Source organism: Pristiophorus japonicus, chromosome 7, assembly GCF_044704955.1.
Source record: "Pristiophorus japonicus isolate sPriJap1 chromosome 7, sPriJap1.hap1, whole genome shotgun sequence".
Taxonomy (NCBI): domain Eukaryota; kingdom Metazoa; phylum Chordata; class Chondrichthyes; family Pristiophoridae; genus Pristiophorus; species Pristiophorus japonicus.
The window spans coordinates 62,019,666-62,045,047 of NC_091983.1; the positions used below are offsets into that span (position 1 = coordinate 62,019,666).

The 25,382-nt window shown below is 41.2% G+C and overlaps 1 protein-coding gene across 7 annotated transcripts in view; it reads right to left on the reverse strand.

Annotated features, from left to right (window-relative positions):
• Positions 1-2,828: 2,828 nt before the first annotated feature.
• The window catches only part of LOC139267144 (rho-associated protein kinase 2-like), a 289,307-nt gene continuing 266,753 nt past the window's right edge, over positions 2,829-25,382 (reverse strand). For 4 of the 7 annotated variants that reach the window (XM_070885001.1, XM_070884995.1, XM_070884999.1 and 1 more), the window contains 5 exons: positions 24,123-24,201; positions 23,713-23,980; positions 13,410-13,626; positions 9,465-9,563; positions 2,829-4,494 (listed from right to left, as the gene is read on the reverse strand). In XM_070885001.1, the coding sequence (XP_070741102.1) occupies positions 9,488-9,563; positions 13,410-13,626; positions 23,713-23,980; positions 24,123-24,201 (640 nt within the window). In that variant the 3' untranslated portion in view covers positions 2,829-4,494; positions 9,465-9,487. Of the gene's footprint in view, positions 4,495-9,464; positions 9,564-10,102; positions 10,161-13,409; positions 13,627-23,712; positions 23,981-24,122; positions 24,202-25,382 lie in introns of those variants that run through there. The other 3 variants (XM_070884996.1, XM_070884997.1, XM_070884998.1) reach the window with 3 other exon arrangements.

A 25,382-nucleotide genomic window follows, 5' to 3' on the forward strand; every position in this document is an offset into this window, starting at 1 on the left:
ATGTAGGTCAGTGAGCACAGGGGTGATTGGTGACTGGGATGGTGCGAGTTAGGTTACGGGCAGCCGTGTTTTGGATGATCTTAACTTTATAGAGGATGAAAGATGGGAGACCGGCCAGGAGTGCATTGGAATAGTCAAGTCTAGAGGCAACAAAGGCATGGATGAACATTTCAGCAGCAGATGAGCTGAAGCAGGAACGATGTTACGGAGGTGCAAATAGGCGGTCTTAGTGATGGTACGGATATGTGGTCAGAAGCTCATCGCAGGGTCAAATACAACACCAAAGGTGTGAACAGTCTGGTTTAGCCTCAGACAGTTGCCAAGGAGAGGGATGGAGTCAGTGGCTCGGGAACCGACTTTGTGGCAGGGAGCGAAGACAATGGCCTTGGTCTTCCCAATAGTTAGTTGGAGGAAATTTCTACTCATCCAGCACTGGATGCAGGACAAGTATTCTGACAATTTAAAGACAAAGGGTTGAAAGAGGTGGTGGTGGTGGTGAGGTAGAGCTGAGTGCCATCAGCATACACGTGGAACCTGCGTTGTGTTTTCAGATGATGTTGCCGAGGGGCAGCAAGTAGATGAAAATTAGGAGGGGGCCTTGGGAGGATACTAGAGATAATGATGCAGGAATAGAGATAATGGTGCAGAAGTAGAAAAAGAGATACCATTACAGGTGATTCTCTGGCTATGACTTGATAAAGAATGGAACAGAGCCACCTAGCTGGACGATGGAGGAAAGGCATTGGAGGAGGATGGTGTGGTCAACTGTGTCAAAGGCTGCAGAAGTACGAGGAGGAAGAAGAGAGGTAGTTTACACAGGTCACAGTCACAGAGAATGTAATTTGTGATTATAGTAAGAGCTGTTTCGGTACTGTGGCAGCAGCAGAAACCTGATTGCAGGGATTCAAACATGGAGTTCTGGGAAAGATGGGCATATATTTGGGAGGCAACAGCACATTCAAGGACTTGAGAGGAAAGGGAGGTTGTAAGTGGGCAGTAGTTTGCAAGGACAAAGTAGATTTAAGGAGTAGCATGATACAGTGCATGAAAAAGAAATACACTATTAGTGTAAAGGATATTAAAGAAAAACAAACCTGCAATTTCAGTGTATTCTAAAACTAAGTTTACTTCAATATCCTTACAGAAATCCCAGGATATTGTTTTACATATAGGTGATATTTTAAAATACCATGCCTCATAACAGAGGATTCCAGTTTACCAATCGATAACTGCAAAAAATGGCTTGTAAAACACAATCATAGATGTCACATACGCTACAGCTGAAAGTTGCCGTTATATTATACAACCCGACCAAGGCCAACAAGTGTAGACTGAAGTGTAATCTGGCAGGCCAGATAGGGGAAATGGGGAAAACCCTTTGCCTCTCATGGTCAATGATGGAACAGACCCTCTAGTAGCAAGTAACCCTGGTGTACTAGCATCAGTCTGCATCAATGATCCTATTTCCTTTCTGACTGACGACACCTCTTGGTTAGCTTGAACCAATCAGATCTGAGAATTATGTCACTCAGCAAATACAGAAGCAATTATAATTTCACACCGAAAATTTTAAGTTAAATAATTCTAAACATTTAAAAGTTATAACTGAAAACTGAAATAAGTTGAGCTGCAGTAAATAAGTTCGACCTGAAATTTTACTAAGTTAAAAGCCTAGGCCTTGGAATGAGCCTAAGCTCAATTTATCAGCAGGCAGTCAGAAATGTTAATTGCTGAGGCCTACGCAATTCCATTTGTTTTCGTAAAATTTTGTCTTGGTTCAACTGGCATCTGTGAACAAATATCAACACACAACACATAGTACAAGCATCACAGGATCCATAGAACAATAGCATGCGACTCGACTAATTGCTGAATTAGTCCAGTAACTAGCTGAGCCATACAGACCAGAAAGATCTCCTGTCCTAGTTTATGCTGTGTTAGCTTATCTCAGTCAAGGTAGTGCTAGTGGAGCTAAGCCGTACATTATGCCCCTGGGTTAGGCAAGAGAAAATCAGTCAAGCTCCTTCTCCCTATCCAGGGATCCCTGCTATGTGCGTGTGCTTGTGTAAGTGGACATTGGGTGTGGCCAGGACTGGGCTCAGCTATGTCTCCTTGGTCAAATAACCTACCAACATTCACCAGTGCTCTTACATGAGTAATAGGCACCTAAGCTTGCCTGTGGAACCATACACCAACAGGGGAGTTAATCCAATTGAAAGATTTACGGGAGAATAAATTGGCAGAAAAATTGACTGTAGCATGTTTACACTGTCAAGTATCTGCTGAGAACTTGAAGTCCCATGGCTATGTTGTTGAACTTACCTACCTGTTGGTACAATTCAGAATAGATTTCTTCTACCTGATTCACATTTGGAAATTTTATGGTTTAATGCAATTTAACAAATCATAAACATAAAACCTCATTCAAATCCAACTGCTTCAACAGGAACTGACTCACAATTCTTACCAAGAAGCTGAAAACTGTTACAATGCTGCAACAAAATGTTCTCAATTGCAGAACAAACACAAATACAACCAATACAAAAGATGGGGAAGGTGGTGAATGAAGGCAGTCAACACAGAAAAATCATATGAAAGGACAGAACGACTGCAAAATAGGATGAAACAATGCTTTCTTAAAGCGATAGGTTGACAAAACAATTTTGAAGCAGATTAGATTTCATTCATGTAAACAAAAAAAAATTCCCCCAAAACAGCATACAAAAGGCTTTATACTTTATGTCAATGTGCATGTATACAAGAGAGTGGGCAGAAACCAAATTAATGACTATGCAAAACGCAAAAAAAATTGGAAGGCTACATAATGGTTTTATTGTCAAATATGTTTTATTGTCAAATATGTTTTACATTATCTTTAGCATACTGTAGTTGTATAAAACATGCATTTCAAGATGATAGCCTTTATAAATACAAAATGGCCAAGCCAATATAAATTATGTATTTTTGTAAGATGGCATGTAAAATAATATATCTGTATGAATGCCCCATTTGCAAGGCCTCAGCTTCCCAGCTACACATCAGAGTCCTCATAACAAACTACTGCAACTGTACTAGAGTCTATACTACAGCTACAGTGTTAGAGAACTCTATACAAACTTTAAAATACATCTACAGTATGACTTTAGTTAAATCATTTTAGAGTTTGTGAAAATCTTTATATATGTGCTGTGAGAATGTAGTAAAAATAACACAGATGCTCTTTTTTAGAAATAATAATGAAAATAAAACATCTAGACTGGTACACAAACCAAGGCAAATAAGGTTTCATAGCACTTAGTGAGTCTAAAGGATTACAAATTCCATAAATTTGCTATTACAGTAATATAATTGAATGGGCCAATACCATGTCATTCCTTTGTATAATTCTCAGTTTGCAACGGGTAGTAACAGTTGTGCATTAGCTAGTTTTTTTTAAGATTCCATACTTGAAATATTTTCTTCAATAATTTTATAGAAACACATTCAAAATTGGCCAATGCAAATGCAAATGGTTACGTGTAAAAATAGTGCACTATTTTTCTTAACAATAAACTTTCATTTAATTTCCATTACAACAGTCATCAGTAAACTTCAATTTAACAGGATGGGCAAACATTTAGAAAAATGTTAAATTAAGGCATTATTTATATATGAAATGAAAATCACGAGTTGCCCATTATAAAGTGTGTATTTATGACTGGTAACATTCTCCAAAATTTCCTCAATCTGAAGGGCTGTAGTTTCCCACATTCCTTTCAGTTGCAGCTTCCTATAATATGCTCATAAGCAAATCTGTTAAACTCTATGGCTTTATACAAGTGCATAGATGCAACTGTGATAACAAAAGCTTGTTCTTTATACATACCATATGATGTACTTTGTGCCAAGACAACTGAAGGTTTCCTTTGACTAATTACTACTCTGCATAAAACTGAAAAAGTATGACTGACTTTCTGAAATGTCAAAGCTCTCTTAGGCTGTTCCAACACAACATACTTTCACATGACCATCTGGTACATTTGGTTTCTTAATCTAGTTGAACTGATGTAACCACCTCACAAATTCGTCATTCTTCTTTACAATACTCCAGTCTATCGGACAGTGGCACATTTCCCCCATCCTGTGTCCTAACCAATCTAGTGTTTATTTCACTTGGTTGCCAAGTAGTATCACATCCAAGAGAGCTTTGTGTAGGTCAGGCTTAAAAAGCAACCTTGGGGCATCTTTACATCAACTTCTATTGCTGTCTGGGACTGTAGCAGACCAATTCTGCTCCCAGGTTTAGAATTCTACATTGCTGCAAAGTGCTGTAAACCATTGTGATACTTTTGATACATAGAGTCATGTTTAGCTCTTTCTTATATAAAATAAATTGCAGCATTTTGTGCACTCTTGTTTGGATGTCAAAAACTATATTACACACAGTCTTTTATTGTTTAGGAAGGAAAACCATCATCTTGAATTGAATGACTGCATTCTCCAGAAGACAGTTAGCTGAAAAAGAAACAAAATGGAATTAAAGCATGCCTTTAGCCCTGGACTAGAACATCAAAAGCACCTACCAACTGCAGCATCCATCTATAACTAACTGCGATTCAAGTTAGTGTCTATTATATGTTGAATTTTGTCAGGACAAAAATAGCAGATCCACATAATAAGGAAATGCAGTTTAAAATACATCATGCTGGTAGCATACTTTTTATTCCACCGTATCATTTATTAAAGTCTTGGTGAAAAGGTGAAAATACTGAATTCACACTTATTAGGACTGTCAAAATGCTGCCCTCTCCTATTTTTGAAGAAACATAATTTTGAGAATTGAACATAAAAGGCATGAAGCATGGCTGAGGTATAATCAAAGATAATACAGGGGAGCTTTCTTTACGTAGTCTTACATTGTATTTACAGCCCAGAAACAGGGCATTTGGCCCAACAAGCCCATTTATGCTCCGCACGAGGTAAAAAGTTTGACAAATCAAGAATCTTGAACGTTATACTTTGATAAAGAATCCATCACAATTTCATTTAGACTCGGCATGTTCTGCACAATCTCCTCCAAGTGATCGGAACAGAGAAATTACTGAACGTTCAAAGAAACACAATTTTGCACAAATTGGTAATTCACTCTCACCATAAAAGTAGTAATCCATCATAATATAAAGAAAAGTTACATGATTCTTCACATGCCATGGATATTTTTTGTTATCTTTGTGTTTATGTTTAGGTAATTCAGATAAATTTAATGATGAAAATTAATTGTGTTTATCAATTTATAGTCAAGCTAGATAAGCATGTTTTAAATCATCATCATAGGCAGACCCTCGAAATTGAGGAAGGCTTGCTTCCATTCCTAAAGTGAGTTCTTTGGTGGCTGAACAGTCCAACACGAGAGCCACAGACCCTGTCACAGGTGGGACAGATATTCGTCGGGGGAAGGGGGTGACACTGATTGACCACACGCTCCTTCTGCTGCTTGCGCCTGATCTCTTCGCGCTTACAGCGTTGAGATTCTAAGAGCTCAGCGCCCTCCCGGATGCACTTTCTCCACCTAGGGCAGTCTTTGGCCAGGGTCTCCCAGGCATCAGTGGTGATGTTGCACTTCGCCAGAGAGGCTTTGAGGATGTCCTTGTACCGTTTCCACTGCCCACCTTTGGCTTGTTTGCCATGAAGGAGCTCCGCATGTAGCAGTTGTTTAGGGAGTCTCGTGTCTGGCATGCGAAGTATGTGGCCTGCCCAACGAAGCTGATCTAGCGTGGTCAGTGCTTCAATGCTGGGGATGTTAGCCTGGGTGAGGACACTGATTTTGGTGCGTCTGTCCTCCCAGGGGATTTGCAGGATCTTGCGGAGACATCGTTGTTGATATATCTTCTGTGACTTGATGTGTCTTCTGAAAGTCGTCCATGTCTCTGAACCATATAGGAGGGCGGGAATTACTACAGCCTTGTAGACCATGAGCTTAGTGGTAGGTTTAAGGGCTTGGTCTTTGAACACTCTTTTCCTCAGGCGACGAAAGGCGGCCAAAGGCTGCACTGGAGGTGATGTTGAATCTCTGCATCAATGTCTGCCTTTGTTGACAAGAGGCTCCCGAGGTATGGGAAGTGGTCCACATTGTCGAGAGCCACGCCATGGATCTTGATGACTGGGGGGCAGTGCTGTGCGGCAAGGACAGGTTGGTGTAAGACCTTTGTCTTACGGATCTTAAGTGTAAGGCCCATGCTTTCATATGCCTCGGTGAATACACTGACTATATCCCGGATTTCAGTCTCCAAAGTGCGCAGACACAGGCGTACTGCAGTTCAACGACAGAGGTTTAGGTAGTCTTTGACCTGGCCTGGAGGCGGTGTAGGTTAAACAGTTTCCCACTGGTTCTGTAGTTTAGTTCCACTCCGGTGGGGAGCTTGTCGACAGTGAGGTGGAGTATGGCAGCGAGGAAGATTAAAAAGAGGGTTGGAGCGATGACGCAGTCCTGTTTGACCCCGGTTCGGACGTGGAATGGGTCTGTAATGGATCCGCTGGTAAGGATCACAGCCTGCATGTCGTCGTGGAGTAGGCGAAGGACGTTGACAAACTTTTGGGGGCACTCAAAACGGAGGACGACGCTCCATAAGCCCTCACGGTCAACAGTGTCAAAGGCCTTTGTAAGGTCGAAAAAGATCATGTATAAGGGCTTGGCACTGCTCCCTGCATTTTTCCTGTAGTTGTCACGCTGCAAAGATCATGTCCGTTGTTCCCCATAGGGGACAAAATACGCACTGTAACTCCGGGAGGAGCTCCTCGGCCACAGGGACAAGACATTGAGGAGGACTCTAGCGACAACCTTCACAGTGGTTGATAGTAGGAGATTCCCCTGTAATTGCCACAATCGGATTTGTTCCCCTTTTAAAAAAAATGGACACGATCACTGCATGCTCTCCTCCCTCCAAATGAGATGAGGTCATGTATCCACGCCAACAGCGCCTCTTTGCCATATTTTAGCGCCTCAGCAGGAATTCCATCCACACCCGTAGCCTTGTTGTTCCTGAGCTGTTTTATGGTTTTGCCTACTTCTTGCAGCGTTGGAGTTTCACTGAGGTGGTGGCGTGTTGCATGCTGCAGGATGGAGTTGAGAACACTCGAATCAAAGGCAGAGTCTCGATTGAGGAGATCTTCAAAGTGCTCCTTCCAGCGGGCCCCGACAGCCTCGGTGTCCTTGATGAGTGTTTCCCCAGTCTTTGCCAGGAATGGGATGAGGCCTTGGGAGTTTGGACCGTAGGTGGCCTTGACTGCAATGAAAAATTCTCGTATGTCGTGGCTGTCAGATAGTTGTTGTATCACTTGCGCTTTCTCCATCCACCACCTGTTCTTTAGGTCCCGAGTTTTTTGCTGGACCTCAGCCTTGAGCCGTCTGTAATTTTCTCCCAAGTTTGGCTGTTGCTTGAGGCTCAAAAATGCTCTGCGTTTACGGTCTATTAATTCTTGGATCTCCTGATCGTTTTCATCAAACCAGTCCTGGTGTTTTCTGGTTGAGTAACCAAGTGTCTTTTCACAGGTACTGGTTATGGAAGCCTGGAGGGCAGATCAAGCACTGTGGGCATTGAGCATCTCAGGGCCATCAAGGCACGCCAGATTGGCTGTGAGGCGCTGGCTGTATAGGGCTCTCTTAGCTGGGTCTTTAAATGCCCCGGCATGAATTTTTTTGCGGCACTGCTTCTGCTGTCCCCTCTGCTTTGGGACTATGTTAATATTGATAATGTTTAGGCGTGTCATTTAAGAGTCCAGTTTAGCCATGAAACTGTCAATGCACTGTACCAGAAGGTGGCAATCTCCCACACAGCAAGTTCCAGCTCTCAACTCTGCCACCTCAAGCAGATGCTGAGCAGAGCTTATACAGCTCATCTATTTTGCATTTCAAAGCTTTTGACAATCTATTTCACAAACTAGATCCAAACTCAAATTGGTGCAAAACAGCTTCCTGGGAAGGGAACTTGCATTTTGTATCAATGTGCAAGTAGTAGTATAACTGCACCCTAAAATAAAATTAAAATGATAGCTAAAGTCCAATTGCTTCAGCCATATAATGAGTAGAGTCTATTAATACAATAATGCATTCTAATTCAGCAAATGCTTTTACATTTGGTGGGGTGCCAAAATACAGGAGTTAATGGCTTAATTCCAGTATTAAATATCAGCTACATCCACTCCAGAGACTGAAGTACACACACACACACACACACACACACACACACACACAAAATCTAGGCTAACACTCCAGTGCAGTACTGAGGGAGTGCTGCACTGTTGAAGGTGCCGTCTTTTGGATGAGACGTTAAACCTGTTCTCTCAAGTGGACGTAAAAGATCCCATGGCACTATTTCGAAGAAGAGCAGGGTTATTGGTGTTCTGGCCAATAATTCTCTCTCAATCAACATAACTAAAACAGATTATCTGGTCATTATCACATTGCTGTTTGTGAGAGCTTGGTGTGCACAAATTGACTGCCACGGTTCTTACATTACAACAGTGACTAAACTTCAAAAAGTACTTCATTGACTGTAAAGTGCTTTGAGACGTCTGATGGTCGTGGAACACACTATTTAAATGCAAGTTTTTCTTTTTCTTAAATTCATAATTAAATCTGCAGCTTTATTAACATCCAGAGGGTGAGAACTCTTCGGTCGAAATTAGAAGCATGTGCTTTTATAAAACTTAAGAATCTCCCCTTATATGGTCTTAAAAACTATGCAAATCAACAGATAGAAGTACATGCAGTGAAAACAAAACACACCAGATACCATAATTTGCATGCTTGTATTAAAACACATTAACATGCGTGATGTATGTACCAGTGGCAGATACATAACCAATACTGAGAGCAGTATTTATATACAAGGTCACAAAAGTCACCACAGATCCAAAGAAAACTCAATTATAACCTCTAGAAATAACTAAGCTTTTATTTAATTCAGTCAATTTCATCAAAAAAACAATTGCAATATGTTTAATTCTTGGTGGTATTTCACTGTAGATTATGTGTCGATTGTTTTTTTCTTATTATTAACTGTAAATAAGAGTACACCCTACTTGTTTTTGTTTGGGAGAATCTCTAATCAAGCAGTAGGATCTGTGACAAAAACAAAACCTAACGCGACACAATTTTTAAAATGTCTTTTTTCCCAATCACCCTATTTACTGCTGAATTGGTTTTGAAAACTTGGGATAAAACATTCCCATCACTGGCTTATTGATTAAAACTAGGCACTTAATTATCAGACTGTACTGCCTATAGTGGCCAAAAAACAATGGAACTCTCAACCATGCGTATGGTTAAAATACTGCATCTATTTTAGCAATCACAAGTCTGCTGCTACAATACTATATTCTCATAATTGCTGCTTTCATTGAAAATTTTGGTAATGCACAAGCCAAACCATGCTTCATTTAAATATCACTGCAGACTTCAAACCCAGCACTTTCAGATAGGTTACCCCATTCAGGTAAAACAACTTCTTCAAAAATCAAAAACATCATCATCATCATCATCATCAAACGGCCAGTCCCAGTCTTTAAAGGCCATATCAAGCAATCTGTAACAGTTCAGGGAATGCACATCAATTCAGTGTTCATATTTTACATTTCTTTACAATGAATAACTTTTTTCCCCTAGTTGTACAACTCCACTGTCTGGACCCACATATGGAAAATGGCAATTGGACGAGGTATCGGAAAGCTGCCCGTGGAACTGAGTCATTGCCTTCAGGAGGCAGGAATAAATCAAAAAACAGTACACATCATGTATTCCTCCATCAAACGCAGAAGAAATTACATGGTTAAAATTATTTGCAGCTTTACTTATGTTTATTATACAAATGCAAGAGCTGATTGAATACATAACAATTTTAGTCAGTGTATGATCTAGGGACTTTTAAGATCTAAACAGGACTAATACTGCAGTTCAAAGCATGAATTGGGAATTCAAAGTATAATAATTTTAGTTTGCATGCCGATTACAAAGAAGGCGCAGATGCAAAAATATCATGCAGGACAAAGTCAGGTGAAGACAGAACTCTTAAAATTAGTGTTGATTACATGCTAAGCAGAATGAAAGTGACCCTCTACAACTTACTGGGACAATTAAAATGTGTCAATGTAGGATGATTCGAAGAATGGGGCCAGACTCCGAGCTACAAGAATAGCAACAAAGATGGAAATGGAAGCAAATATTTACATGTAAGAGAGGTATTAAGAACATAGTATGAGAGCACCTGGACGGCTCCCCCGTGGCTTAGCAGGTTTATCAAATGAGCAGCAAAACCATACAGACAAGAAAGGTACCAGTTTCAGTCCCTGGCCTGTGTGGAATTAGCTGATTTCATGGCTATCAGCATTAGATAGGAACATAGGGACAGGAGTAGTCCATTTAGCCATTCAATGAGATCATGGTTGATCTGCAACTTAACTCCACGTACCTGCCTTTGTCCCATATCTCTTAATACCTTTGGTTAACAAAAATCTATTCATCTCAGATTTAAAATTAATTGATCTAGCATCAATTGCCTTTTAATGAAGAGAGTCCCAAACTTCTACCACCTTTTGTGTGTAGAAGTGTTTCCTAGTTTTACTCCCGAAAGGTCTGGCTCTAATTTTTAGACTATGCCCCCGAGTCCTATACTCACCAACCAGCAGAAAAAGTTTTTCTCTAACTATCCTATCTGTTTCCCTTAAATCTTGAAAACTTCACTCAAATCAGTTCTTAACCTTCCAAATTCCAGGGAATACAACTTTAGTTTGCGTAATCTCTCCTTGTAATTTAACCCGTGGTGTCCAGGTGTCATTCAGGTAAGCATGCACTGCATTCCCTGCAAGACCAATATATCCTTCCATGGTGTGGTGCCCAGAACTGCTCACCGTACTGCAGGTGTGGTCTAACCAGGGTTTTGTATAGCTGAAGCATGACTTCTACCTTTTTGTATTCTAGTCTAGATCTGAAGGACAATATTCCATTAGCCTTTTTGATTATTTTCTCTACGTGTTCATGACATTTTAATGATCGATGTACCTGGACTCCCAAGGCTCTTTGGACCTTTATTGTTTTTTTGGTTTCACCATTTAGAAAGTACTCTGTTCTATCCATTTTAGATCCAAAGTGGACGACCTCACATTTGCCTACAGTGAAATCCGTTTGCCACAGTTTTGCCGATTCAGTTAATCTATCAATATCTCTTTATAATTTTGTAACTTGCAGTACAAGTGGTCTCATTGGCCTGGATTACACAGTGGAAAATCAGTCAAAGCTTCGGTTCCTCGTCGCTATAGAACAACTCCTGGTGGAAGTGGGCAGCACATGAGAACAGGGTCAGACTGGGCTGTGATGTTCGCTGCTGCCAATCACTTAAGGCTCACACCTTAAGGCTAAAAGCATAATGGCTACTTGAGTGGGGTCCAGGAGGATACCCAGAAACCATATCCGAGCAAGGAGTTGATATTTCAGAAGGGATTGGATAAATTGACACATATTTGAAAAAAGTGCTGCAATCACACTTCAAAATGTGAAGTATTAGTAAAATGGTTCACTGTACCCTAAAGTAATGAAGAATGCGAAAGAACTATGCAAAAATTGCAGTTGTGGTTTGCTGTTCTGGAGGTCCAAGGAGCATCACAGCAACCCTCATTTCTTTATAGAAACACTCAAATGGCAATCCAGAAACACAGGTGAGTAAGAGTAAGAGTAAACTGGCAGCTTGATGATTAAAAAGATAATAGTTTAGGAACAACAGCCATCTGGATAGCAAATAGTTACTCCAAAGGAGGAAATCAGATAAAATTAAGGGGGCAAACAAACACATTTTTAATGCAGTTCCTTAATAAAAAAAGTGTACAATTACATACTCCCAGACAGGTTACTTTTATTACCTGGCTGCCTGTTGCAAAAAGAAAAGCACCATTTAACCCCTAAGTTATTTTTTCCACCTTTTATAGCCCCCCCCCCCCCTCCCCTCCAATGGCATTAATTATTTTCTGACCAAGGGAGTGGGAATTTTCCTGTTCACTTGGGAAATCAAGCAAAGTGTGGCATGGTGAATTTGACCACCCTTCCTCCAAAGAAATGTTTCACTTCCTGCCTGTGCCTTCCCATGCAGACCAACTGAAGTTTTGCTCACGGGATACCAAAAGGTCAGAACCTGCAGGTATCATTCCATAGTGCAAAACATCAATGTACCGCCATGTTTAAAAGGTAGATGTAGTTATTCTTCTTTCTCAGATAGCATAGCTGAGCTTATAGATTTCTCCAGGATGTTGTGAATGCTGCTCACCACAGGAGGAACTTGAAGGAATTGAATTCTGCCAACCCTAAAAACCTGTTTTCTCGCTCTCGTGAAGAATGCAAATGTTAGTTAAGACCAAGATTCAAATTTAGGTCTCCTATTCCGTAGGTCAAAGCAAATTTTTACATTTAAAAATTATTATATTGCAGTTTAAAGTGGTATGACTCCACAATTTTTATCCAAATTGTTGGGACATTTCAATGAGAAACAGAATTATGGGGGCAGGAGTTAAATTGGTTTGCTGTACTGGTAATAATGTAAATTGTGTATTATGTCCTTCATTTCACAATGACATTGTTGCGCTACACAGCATAAGGGCCATATCAACAAATGGCCAACAGGGGGACAAATTATTGGCAGCATTACTATTGGCAAAGCAAACAGTATTGCAATGCTTGAAAAGTAAGACAGCATTTTCAATGCGGCAACAATGAACATATGGGAATGTAAATGGAAAAGGATAGCCTTTACAATGAACGACACAGGAAGTATACTAGATTTCAGAAACTCTAGGCATAGCTGACCAAAGCAATCTTACATGGGGGTGCTCTGTGGAAATGGAAAGGTAGAAATTAGTTAAACCGAAGAATACAAAAAGAAAAAGAGAAGACATACTTGAGATGATTGGGTTCTATGATGTTAGCTTCAGCAGTAGGGGGAAAAAGCTGAGAGTTTCTATGACAATTGGCAGTTTGGACAGTCATTTTTTTTCTGTGGCTAGTCCACTAATTGCCAGATTTATTGAATTCAACTTCACAACTTGCTATGTTGGGATTTGAACTCAGAACATTTGGGTGCAAGTCCAATAATGTAACCACTAACTGGCAATTGAGGCAAAGTGACATTTTTAAAAAGTTATAAAATCAAGAACTGGACTAAGCTGTTTTTAATTTAGATAATTGTGGGGGCACACATTTTTAAACCTGAAAAGCACACACTGTAGATAATATTCAGTCTTCTAAATGTTACAAGAACACACTGTTAATAGCAGGATAGTGAATGTAACTTTTTAAAGACAGGGCTGCATTAGTTTAATATATTTCAGTACAAAATTCCCACTGATGCCCAAGAAATAGGCTCAAAATTAACAGATCAATAATATTTTACCTGGGCTTGGTTGGGGGAAGCTGTCGGCTCGGCCGCCTCATGGATTGGTTAGGTGGAACCCGCATTGAGGACCTAGGCGAAGATCTGTGGAAGTTGGGATCATGTGCAGGAGGTTTCTTTGGAATCTTTTTCACCAGTCGACTCACCCATTTCTGCTGTTCTTCTGTTGAATTAGCTAGTAACAGCAGATCTTTTGCCGATGAAACATCATAATTCACTGCAAACAAGAAAGAGCTAGCTTAAATGATCTTCAGTGTTAATCAAATATAAATGTCGAGTTAGCCTATGTCAGTAGGGTACCACAACTGTTCAAAGCCTACCGGGGCAAATGAGAAAGAAAAAAAAAATCAAGTTCTTGTGCATGTTGACTGCCAGGGTGAAGTCAGCTGTGATGGACTGTACAATCAAGTAGGCCACTGATGTTCACCATCGAGGTTCATACATGAACAACCGTGTTGCCGATTAATAGATGATTGTTGCACAGGAGGAGATAGAGAAGATGGGGAATAGAAGAAATGATACAGAAAGACATAGCCCGGGGGGGGAGGAGTGGGCGGGGCAGAGCCAGTGCGTGAGGGGCCGGGGCGGGGCAGAGCGTGAGGGGCTGGCGCAGGGCCAGAGCGCTTTGGTGTGGGTGGGGGGGGGGGGGGGGGGAGGACGGCAGCAGGGTAGAGCCAGAGCATTGGGGGGGGGGGGGCGGGGCAAAGCCAGAGCGCAAGGGGGGGGTGGGGCAGAGCGCGAGGGAGCCAGAGGGCGCGAGAGCCATAAGAATTAAGAGCAGGAGTAGGCCATTTGGCCCCTCAAGCTTGCATAGTCAATAAGAGCATTCAATGACATCATGGTTGATCTTCTACCTCAACTCCACTTTCCTCCACAATCCCCATATCCCTTGATTCCCTTAATATTCAAAAATCTATTCATCTCGGTCTTGAATATACTCAACGACTGAGCATCCACAGCTGTCTGGGGTAGAGAATTCCAAAGATTCACCACCCTGAGTGAAGAAATTTGTCCTAATTTCAGTCCTAAATGGCTGACCCCTTATTCGGAGACTGTGATCCCTGATTCTAGACTCTCCAGCCAGGGAAAACATCTTCCCTGCATCTACCCTGTCAAGCCCTGTAAGAATTTTGTATGTTTCAAGAGATCACCTCTCATTCATCTAAACTCAAGAATATAGACCTAGTCTACTCAATCTCTCCTCATAGGACAATCCCCCCATCCCAGGAATCAGTCTGGTGAACCTTCATTGCACTCCCTCTATGGCAAGTGTATCATTCCTTAGGTAAGGAGACCAAAACTGTACACAATACTCTAGGAATGGTCTCACCAGGGCCCTACACAATTGCAGCAAGACATCTTTAGTCTTATACTCAAATCCTCTTTTATAATAAAGGCCAACATACCATTTGCTTTCTTAATTGCTTGCTGTACCTGCAGGTTAACTTTCAGTGATTTGTGTACAAGGACACCCAGGCCCCTCGAACACCAACATTTCCCAATCTTTTACCGTTTAAAAATACTCTGCTTTTCGATTTGTCCTACCAAAGTGGATAACTTCACATTTCTCCACATTATATTCCATTTGCCATGTCCTTGCCCACTCACTTAGCCTGTCTATATTCCCTTGAAGTCTCTTTGCATACTCCTCACAAAGAGACCTAGCATTCCCACCTAGCTTTGTACCATTAGCAAACTTGGATATATTACAATTGGTCCCCTCATCCAAATCATTGATATAGACTGTGAATAGCTGAGGTCCAAGCACTGATCCTTGTTGCACCCCAGTAGTTACAGCCTGCCAACCTGAAAATGACCCATTTATTCCTGCACTGTTTTCTATCCGTTAATCAATCCTCAATCAATGCTAATATATGACCCCCAATCCCATGAGCCCTCATTTTGTTTAATAACCTATTATGTGGCACCTTATCGATTGCCTTCTGAAAATCCAAAACCACCACATCCACTGGTTCCCCCTTATCTATTCTGCTAGTTCAACAGATTTGTCAAACATGATTTCCCTTTCATAAATCAGTGTTGACTCTGCCCAATCCTATTATTATTTTCTAAGTGCCCTGTTACCACGTCCTTGATTCTAACATTTTCCCTACTACTGACGTCAGGCTAATTGGTCTGTAGGTTGCCAGAGCGCGCAAGAGAGACAGAAAGAGAGCAGAGGCATTGAGAAAGAGAGAGCAGAGGCAGAGAGAGTGGAGAGGCAAAGAGAGAAAGGGAGGAAGGTAGCAAGTGCACAGGCACTTGAGAGAGAGGAAATGCACGTCCAAGAGTGACGGAGACAGGCCCACAGATAGTGATCTAGACATACAGAGCGAAAGAGAGTTGGAGGGAAACACAGAGTGGATGTGAGAACGAGAGAGAGATATAAATTGAGAAGCCAACAGAATAAATAGACCAAAACAAAATACTGTGGATGCTGGAAATCTGAAATAGAAACAGAAAATGCTGGAAATACTCAGGTCAGGCAGCATCTGTTGAGAGACAGAGTTAACATTTCACATCGAAGGCCACAGGGATCAGTGCTGGGGCCTCAACTATTTACAATCTATATTAATGATTTGGATGAAGGGACCGAGTGTAATGTAGCCAAATTTGTTGATGATACAAAGATAGGTGGGAAAAGCAAGTTGTGAAGAGGATACAAAGAATCTGCAAAGGGATATAGATAGATTAAGTGAGTGGGCAAAAATTTAGCAGTTGGAGTAAAATGTGGGAAAATGTGAGGTTATCCACTTTGGTAGGAAGAATAAAAAAGCAAATTATTATTTAAATGAAGAGAGACTACAAAATGCTGCTGTCGAGGGGGATCTGGGGGTCCTTGTACATGAACCACAACAAGTTAGCATGCAGGTAGAGCAAGTATGAGGAAGACAAATGGAATATTGGCCTTTATTGCAAGGGGGATAGAGTATAAAAGTAGGGAAGTCTTGCAACAACTGTACACGGTGTTGGTGAGACCACACCTGGAGTACTATATACAGTTTTGGTCTCCTTATTTAAAAAGGAGGGATATACTTGCATTGGAGGCAGTTCAAAGAAGGTTCACTAGTTTGATTCCTGAGATGAAGGGGTTGTCTTATGAAGAAAGGTTGAACAGCTTGGGCCTATTTTCATTGGAGTTTAGAAGAATGAGAGGTGATCTTATTGAAACATACAAGATTCTGAGGGGATGGACAGGGTAGATGGAGAGAGGATGTTCCCCCTCATGGGGGAAATCTAGAACGAGGGGGCATAGTTTCAGAATAAGGGGTCGCACATTTAAAATGGAGGGGAGGAGGAATTTCTTCTCTCAGAGGGTCATGAATCTTTGGAGTTCTCTACCCGAGAGAGCTGTGGAGGCTGGGTCATTGAATATAGTTAAGGTAGAAATAGACAGGTTTTTGAATGATAGGGGAGTCAAGACTTATGTGGAATAGGCAGAAAGTGGAGTTGAGGCCAAGATCAGATCAGCCATGATCTTATTGAATGGTGGAGCAGGCTCGAGGGGCCATATGGCCTACTCCTGCTCCTATTTCTTATGTTCTTATGGTCGTCAGAATAAAGAGACACAGAGACAGCAAGGAAGGGCGAGTGAAAGTGGGAGAGAGAGACATGGAGTGAGCAAATGCATGCGTTTGTGCACACGATTGATGGGAAGATGAGAGAGAGAGCGAGCGAGTGAAAAAAGGAAAGAGAAAAAGGGTGAGAGAGGGAGGTCGACAGTATGACAGAGACACAGAGAGAAACAAAAAGAGAGGAGTGGGAGACAGAGAATAAATGAGAACTTGGGCAGAGAAAGAAGGAAACCTCAGAATACAAATCAGCGCGATCAGGAACTTTTTCCACAAAGCATGTTTTTGAAAACATTACTGATTTAAAAATGATTTTATCCATAAATGTTTTGTTGCAATACTTACCCAATTCTTATATTGTACTTCCCTTAAGAACACAAGGGTAGCAGGGGTAGTTATCTTCAAATGCAGCTTAGTGCAGAAAGCACCAAAGTTTAAAATGCAGTTTAACTTCATGAGTCATTTATAATTGTGGTGATGAATGTGTGTAAACTAAAATATTCTTAAATTGTAAAGTTTATTTAAAATGGAATTAAATAGAGGAGCACGGAGTTGGCAGTATGCATGGGAGCATCAGCAGCAACAATGGGAGATGAGGAGGTCATAGTATAAATTTAAAAACATTGTTCACATTTTAATCGAAGTTTGCTATTAATAAAATACAACATGTTACTGATGCTATATTCCACTTTTATTGGGTTAATTAAAAAAGATTTTTGATGACTATATCCCGACAAATGTGTAGAAATTTGTAATGGAATGGAGAATGTAAAAAAGGGGGGATTGATCAGCTTTTAATTGTTTATTTTTGACCGAACAATTTGTATTCATATTGCACATGCAACGTAGTAAAACATCCCAAGGCGCTTCACACGAGCATATACGGACAAAGATTCACACCGATCCAAAGAAGGAGAAATTAGAACAGGTTACGTACAGCTCTGTTAAAGAGGGATGTTTTTAAAGAGGCGTTGCTGGGTCTAAAGCCAATGTAGGTCAGCGGGCACAGGCATGATGAGTAAATGGAACTTGGTGAGAACTAGGATACAATGGAGTAATTGTGGGCACTGCACAAGAGTCCTTTTCAAATATGGGAACATTTGTCTGCGAGACAATCGGCATGAAACATTTGTATTTTGCCTAATTTTGGGATGGAATTTCATGTGCATGTATGTCCAGAGACTAGTGTAAAGCAAATACCTGGCAAAAAGATCGAAGAGACAGATAGTTTAATGTACCATGTGGTTTCAGTCACAGTTCCATGCTGCCTAGTTACAATGTAGACATATCTGTCTTTGGTAATTATAGCAATGTGTGGTTGCTGGATTGTTACATTCCTTCCCCCATATTACTTCTACTGGCTTCCTTTAACTTTGTAACATATGCGCGTGCACAGGACTGATCTCCTTCCAGCAAAAGCAGGTTCCGTGGCAACTACAATAATAAAGCTGGAAGCGGGTCACTAAACCATTTTCACTACAGCACACCGGGTCTGATGCATTTGAATTATCTGGTGACAGCACTGAATTTTAAACATTACTCCTTTCTGTACAGGAAATAAACAACAAATTTCTTTCTTTCTCGTCTAGTTTTACCTTCAATTTTCTACCCTCTTCCCTACTATGCTGAAATTGATTCAAACCAGGATTTGGGTCCACTGTACCTCAATCAACTGTCATCTTGAAGTGTGATTCTGGACAGTAAGTGCTGGCGAGTTATTCAACTGTGAGGATCATCACATCAGTGCTCAATCCTTAATTCCCAGACATTCTTACGTAAACGATCCCATGGCACTATTTGAAAAAATGCAGGCGAATTCGCCATGGTGGCCTAGCCAATATTTATCCCTCAACCAACATCACTAAAACAGATTCTCTGGTCATAATCTCATTGCTGTTTGAGGGACCTTGATGTGTACAAAATGGATGTTGCACTTCCTACATTACAGTAGTGACACTACTGTAAAGAACTTTGGGAACTGCAGTCAAGGTCACCTACGGTCCAAACTCCCAAGGCCCCACCCCACTCCTGGCAAAGAACAGGGAAACACTCATCAAGGACACCGAGGCTGTCAGGGCCCGATGGAAGGAGCACTTTGAAGATCTCCTCAATCGAGACTCTGCCTTTGACTCGAGTGTTCTCAACTCCATCCCGCAAGCATGCAACCCGCCACCACCTCAGTGAAACTCCAACGCTACAAGAAGTAGGCAAAGCCATAAAACTCAAGAACAAGGCTACGGGTGCGAATGGAATTCCTGCTGAGGCGCTAAAATATGGCGGCGAGGCGCTGTTGGAGCGGATACATGACCTCATCTCTCTCATTTGGAGGGAGGAGAGCATGCCGGGGGATCTCAGAGATGCAGTGATCGTGTCCATCTTTAAAAAGGGGAACAAATCCGACTGTGGCAACGACAGAGGAATCTCCCTGCTATCAACCACTGGGAGGGTAGTCGCTAGAGTCCTCCTCAACCGTCTTCTCCCTGTGGCCGAGGAGCTCCTCCCGGAGTCACAGTGCGGATTTCGTCCCCTACAGGGAACGGACATGATCGTTGCAGCACGACAACTGCAGGGAAAATGCAAGGAGCAGCGCCAGCCCTTATACATGGCCTTTTTCGACCTTACAAAGGCCTTTGACACTGTCGAACGTAAGGGCTTATGGAGCGTCCTCCTCTTTTTTGGGTGCCCCCAAAAGTTTGTCAACGTCCTTCGCCTACTCCACGACGACATGCAGGCTGTGATCCTTACTAGCAGATCCATTACAGACCCATTCCACGTCCAATCCGGGGTCAAACAGGGCTGCGTCATCGCTCCAACCCTCCTTTCAATCTTCCTCGCTGCCATACTCCACCTCACTGTCGACAAGCTCCCCGCCGGAGTGGAACTAAACTACAGAATCACTGGGAAGCTGTTTAACCTACGCCGCCTCCAGGCCAGGTCCAAGACCTCCCAAACCTCTGTCGTTGAACTACAGTACGCGGACGACGCCTGCGTCTGTGCACATTCGGAGACTGAACTCCAGGATATAGTCAATGTATTCACTGAGGCATATGAAAGCATGGGCCTTACGCTTAACATCCGTAAGACAAAGGTCCTACACCAACCTGTCCTCGCTGCACAGCACTGCCCCCCAGTGATCAAGATTCACGGCATGGCTCTTGACAACGTGGACCACTTCCCACACCTCAGGAGCCTCTTGTCAACAAAGGCAGACATTGATGCGGAGATTCAACATCACCTCCAGTGTGCCAGTGCAGCCTTTGGCCGCCTGAGGAAAAAAAGAGTGTTCGAAGACCAAGCCCTCAAACCTACCACCAAACTCATGGTCTACAGGGCTGTAGTAATTCCCGCCTTCCTATATGGGTCAGAAACATGGATGACTTATAGAAGACACATCAAGTTGCTGGAGCTATATCACCAATGACGTCTCCGCAAGATCCTGCAAATCCCCTGGGAGGACAGATGTACCAACATCAGTGTCCTCGCCCAGGCTAACATCCCCAGCATTGAAGCACTGACCTCGCTAAATCAGCTTCGTTGGGCAGGCCACTTAATCCGCATGCGGAGCTCCTTTATGGCAAACGAGCCAAAGGTGGGCAGCGGAAATGTACAAGGACACCCTCAAAGCCTCCCTGGTGAAGTGCGACATCACCACTGACGCCAGGGACACCCTGGCCGAAGACCGCCCTAGGTGGAGAAAGCGCTTCCGGGAGAGCATTGAGCTCTTCGAATCTCAACGCTGCGAGCGTGAAGAGATCAGGCGCAGGCAGCGGAAGGAGCATGTGGTAAATCAGTGCCACCCCCACTTCCCCCAACGATTATCTGTCCCACCTGTGACAGGGTCTGTGGCTCTCGTGTTGGACTGTTCTGCCTCTAAAGAACTCACTTTAGGAGCGGAAGCAAGTCTTCCTTGATTTTGAGGGACTGCCTATGATGATGATGAACTTTGGGACCTCTTGAAGTCATGAAAGGCACCATATAATTGCAAGTTGTTTCTTTATTTTCATTCTTATTATTCAGGAAGCCCTGAATAGTATGAATTAGCAGATTAGAAACATAGAAAATAGGTGCAGGAGTAGGCCATTCGGCACTTCTAGCCTGCACCGCCATTCAATGAGTTCATGGCTGAACATGCAAATTCAGTACCCCCTTCCTGCTTTCTCGCCATACCCCTTGATCCCCCTACTCCAGGTGTGGCTTCACCAAGGCCCTGTACAACTGTAGCAACACCTCCCTGCCCCTGTACTCAAATCCCCTCGCTATGAAGGCCAACATGCCATTTGCTTTCTTAACCGCCTGCTGTACCTGCATGCCAACCTTCAATGACTGATGTACCATGACACCCAGGTCTCGTTGTACCTCTCCTTTTCCTAATCTGTCACCATTCAGATAATAGTCTGTCTCTCTGTTTTTACCACCAAAGTGGATAACCTCACATTTATCCACATTATACTTCATCTGCCATGCATTTGCCCACTCACCTAACCTATCCAAGTCATAGCATCCTCCTCGCAGCTCACACTGCCACCCAACTTAGTGTCATCCGCAAATTTGGAGATACTACATTTAATCCCCTCGTCTAAATCATTAATGTACAGTGTAAATAGCTGAGGCCCCAGCATAGAACCTTGCAGTACCCCACTAGTCACTGCCTGCCATTCTGAAAAGTACCCATTTACTCCTACTCTTTGCTTCCTGTCTGACAACCAGTTCTCAATCCATGTCAGCACACTACCCCCAATCCCATGTGCTTTAACTTTGCACATTAATCTCTTGTGTGGGACCTTGTCGAAAGCCTTCTGAAAGTCCAAATATACCACATCAACTGGTTCTCCCTTATCCACTCTACTGGAAACGTCCTCAAAAAATTCCAAAAGATTTGTCAAGCATGATTTCCCTTTCACAAATCCATGCTGACTTGGATCTATCATGTCACCTCTTTCCAAATGCGCTGCTATGACATCCTTAATAATTGATTCCATCATTTTACCCACTACTGAGGTCAGGCTGACCGGTCTATAATTCCCTGTTTTCTCTCTCCCTTGTTTTCACCTCTCAAATAAGGAACAGTTAGGCTAATTGTTGTATCCAATTGTTCGATCAACTGAGATGAGTTAACTTAGCCGAGACACAGGATCATTAACAGGGACCATCCTAGTCTATTGGGCTCAGATATACTATACTGTGCATGTATAATTTCCTACATTACAACAGTGACTACACTCCAAAAAAAAGTACTTCATTGGATGTAAAGCGCTTTGAGACATCCGGTGGCCATGAAAGGCGCTACAGAAATCCAAGTCTTTTCTCCTTTCATGTATGCATTGATGCATACAGGAGAGCTAACTTATCCTATATTTAAGTGAAGCCTTCAAAAGCATGCAATGAAGTTGCTACTTGTAGAACTTCTTTACTTGTGAAATAAATCATGCATTATGTGACATGCCATTTAACATTCTCTTTGTGATGGAAATGGAGAACAGACCAAGTTTAAATTACTGAATTTCTATCTTACAGCTTTTCATTTAAATTGTAGCAAGATTTAGGCACCTTTTTAAAAAAAAAACAGAATCCTATTTCTTTTAAGTTTTTCTTTGTTCTTTTGGTTTGACAGCCTTAGTTATTACTAAGGGAATGTGCAGAGTGGGTGGAGGCAGGAAGATAGCTGTTTGCAGTCTTACCAGGCTGTCAATTACCTGTACTCATAGTCTTGCATCTGTAATTAATCCACATCTTGCAATCTATCATCAGTGCCAGCTGTCTTTTTGAAAACAACTAAATCATTTGGTATGCTGGTCAAGTCGTTTATGGGAGAACAAACCAGACAAACAAATCTGGTAATCAAGCAAAATGAGGGAAGGAGGCAACTGTTCACATTCAAATACCTGGAAGGTACAATTCTATACCTAAAGATACAGTTAGATAAAACTCCATTTACCTGCCTGTTGAAAAAAGATCTGGAGCTTAAGAAAATTGCATTAGTAAGGAAAAGACTCTTTGATTCAGAGGTTTATCTTCAGCAGCAGCCCTAATATTTTGTTATTCACTGCATGTCAAAGTTTCTCCAGGTAGATGCAGTAGGAAGTGCCCAATAATTTCTAAGACGCAGCTATAAGGACATTGAAAGGAATTCTGGAAATGTAGCAGTTGTATTTTGGTCTTTTAAAGTACGAGAGAGAGTTAAGTGCCGTGCTGTTATTTTTCCTTCTTGTATCTTTTGTATCTTACCACATGAAATATTAGTTTAACCTAAGTTAAATGGTTAGTCTGGTGTTTTTCAAACAATCAGAGATTAGAAGTATACCTGTGGGCGACCTGTACTATTTTTGATATAAAGCAGAAAGTGAAACGCGTAGATTTTTATATCCCATTCACTACACTCAAAAGTTATGTTTCAGTACACAGAAGGGGTATCTGCCATAAGAGTTGTCTTTTGTGATGATCAAGACTAAAGAATGTTGGGAAGAGAATCCAAATCTTAATACTCAATAACTTTTATGACAAAGAAATGCAATCCGAAACAAATTTAGTTACAAACACACATTGAAGGAGAATACTGCATAATTACAAACAGAAATTTTCCAAACACACTTTCAAATTATTTGCAATCTGAAATTTTTGCTGAATTTTATTCAGGTAGATTTTTATGTTTCAAAATGTAAGCAACTGATAATACATCATACTTTGCACTATATTCTGTATAATATAAAATGGGGACATGTATTGATACCCACCTTTACATGGTGCTATAAGGTCCTCTTTTTTATCCATGTGATCTTTGTGGCATTTGATATGGCAACGGCGACATTCCAGAGCTGGTGGGGGTTTAAACATGTGCCACAGTGGCTTGGGACAGGCCTCACAGTTGGTTGGAAAATGGTAGAGTGTTGGTATAAATTCATGACCTTTGTGAGGAATGTAGCTCGACTTCTCACCCAAAGCAGGAGGTTCCACAGGAAACTCTTGCTCCTTTCTACTCTCTCCCTCATTAGCATAAAGGATCTATAAAGCATACAACAGAAACATTTTAATGCCAGTCAGTTTTAAAATTTAAAATTGTTCATTATACACTATTTTAAAACATTGTAATTAACAACAGCTCTTCATTGTGTTTCAAAGGCAGATGTAATAAAGTCTCACTTACCTGAAATATTCTGGGAATCTCTTTGGCATCCGCTCTATATACATCACCCTGTGTAACTGGCCGAACGTGGAAAAGTTTGCTATGAAAAAGCAGCAACATTAAAATGATAAAATGCAAAATCTCAGACATACTGATGTGATTCTAGCACATTTCCAAAATCAAAACTTACCCACTTAAAAACAAATCAAGAAAAAGTGAAAGCCACTCTTATTGCTGTACCAGATCAGTATCCCTTCTTTTTATTAATCTTCCTAAACACATCATTCCTTTTGCCCTATAATGATTTTACATGACAGCAAAGCTTGTGGAAAAGGTGAGATATGCTCACCAAGCTTCCATCACTACATCTAACCATGGGAAACTACAGAGGATAAGCAGACATGGATTGATGATGTGCTACTGTAACATGAAAAGATAATTGATCCCTCTACGCAGGGACGTTTTTATACCATGGGAAAAAAAATACGGAACATTTTTAAACAACAGATAAATGTTATTATTGTTATCTAGTTTTCATTTTGAAAGTAGTTGTTTATTTAAATAATTTTTGCTGCTTCTGTTAAGATTGAAAGTTTGTAAATACTTCATCATTCATAAAGTGAAAACAATGAAAGACTGTGTAGCTCTGAAGTTTCATCATAGCAGCATTATCCTTGCTCATGGTAAAGTTAGACACTAAAACATATGTCCATAAGTCTCAAATATTAATTACCAAAATTACAAGGCACTTTATTTTAATAAATGCATTTTATTGAATTTTCAGTTGCTGTCTGCAATCCTGTTCACACCACAGGAGGACATTGAATACAAAGCAATGAAAGATTCCAAGATTCATTGGAAGTGTAGATTAAAGGCTTTAAAACTGTTGAAGGTTTCTGACAGGCATTCAAGAAAGTCTCTTACATGTGTGAGTAAACTACAATTAAAAGTGAATGGGATAGCAAACTTACAGATGAAGCGAGATCACACCATCTGGACACTGATAATTCTATTATAGTACCACTGATATAATATATTGTTCTATATAGCATCCAAGTATAACTTGGGCACCTTACTAAAACTAATGGATGAATTATACAGGGCTCTCAGAAGTACAATTACATTCATATTCAACACTTTTGTGAGATATTGTCATAGCACCTAAAGTGTATTCTGTTTTGAATGTTTAAAATAATTTTAATTTTTTATTATGTGGGAAACGAATGAATGACTTTCAACGGCCATAAACAAGAGTATGATTTTATATGCATGATAAAGGTT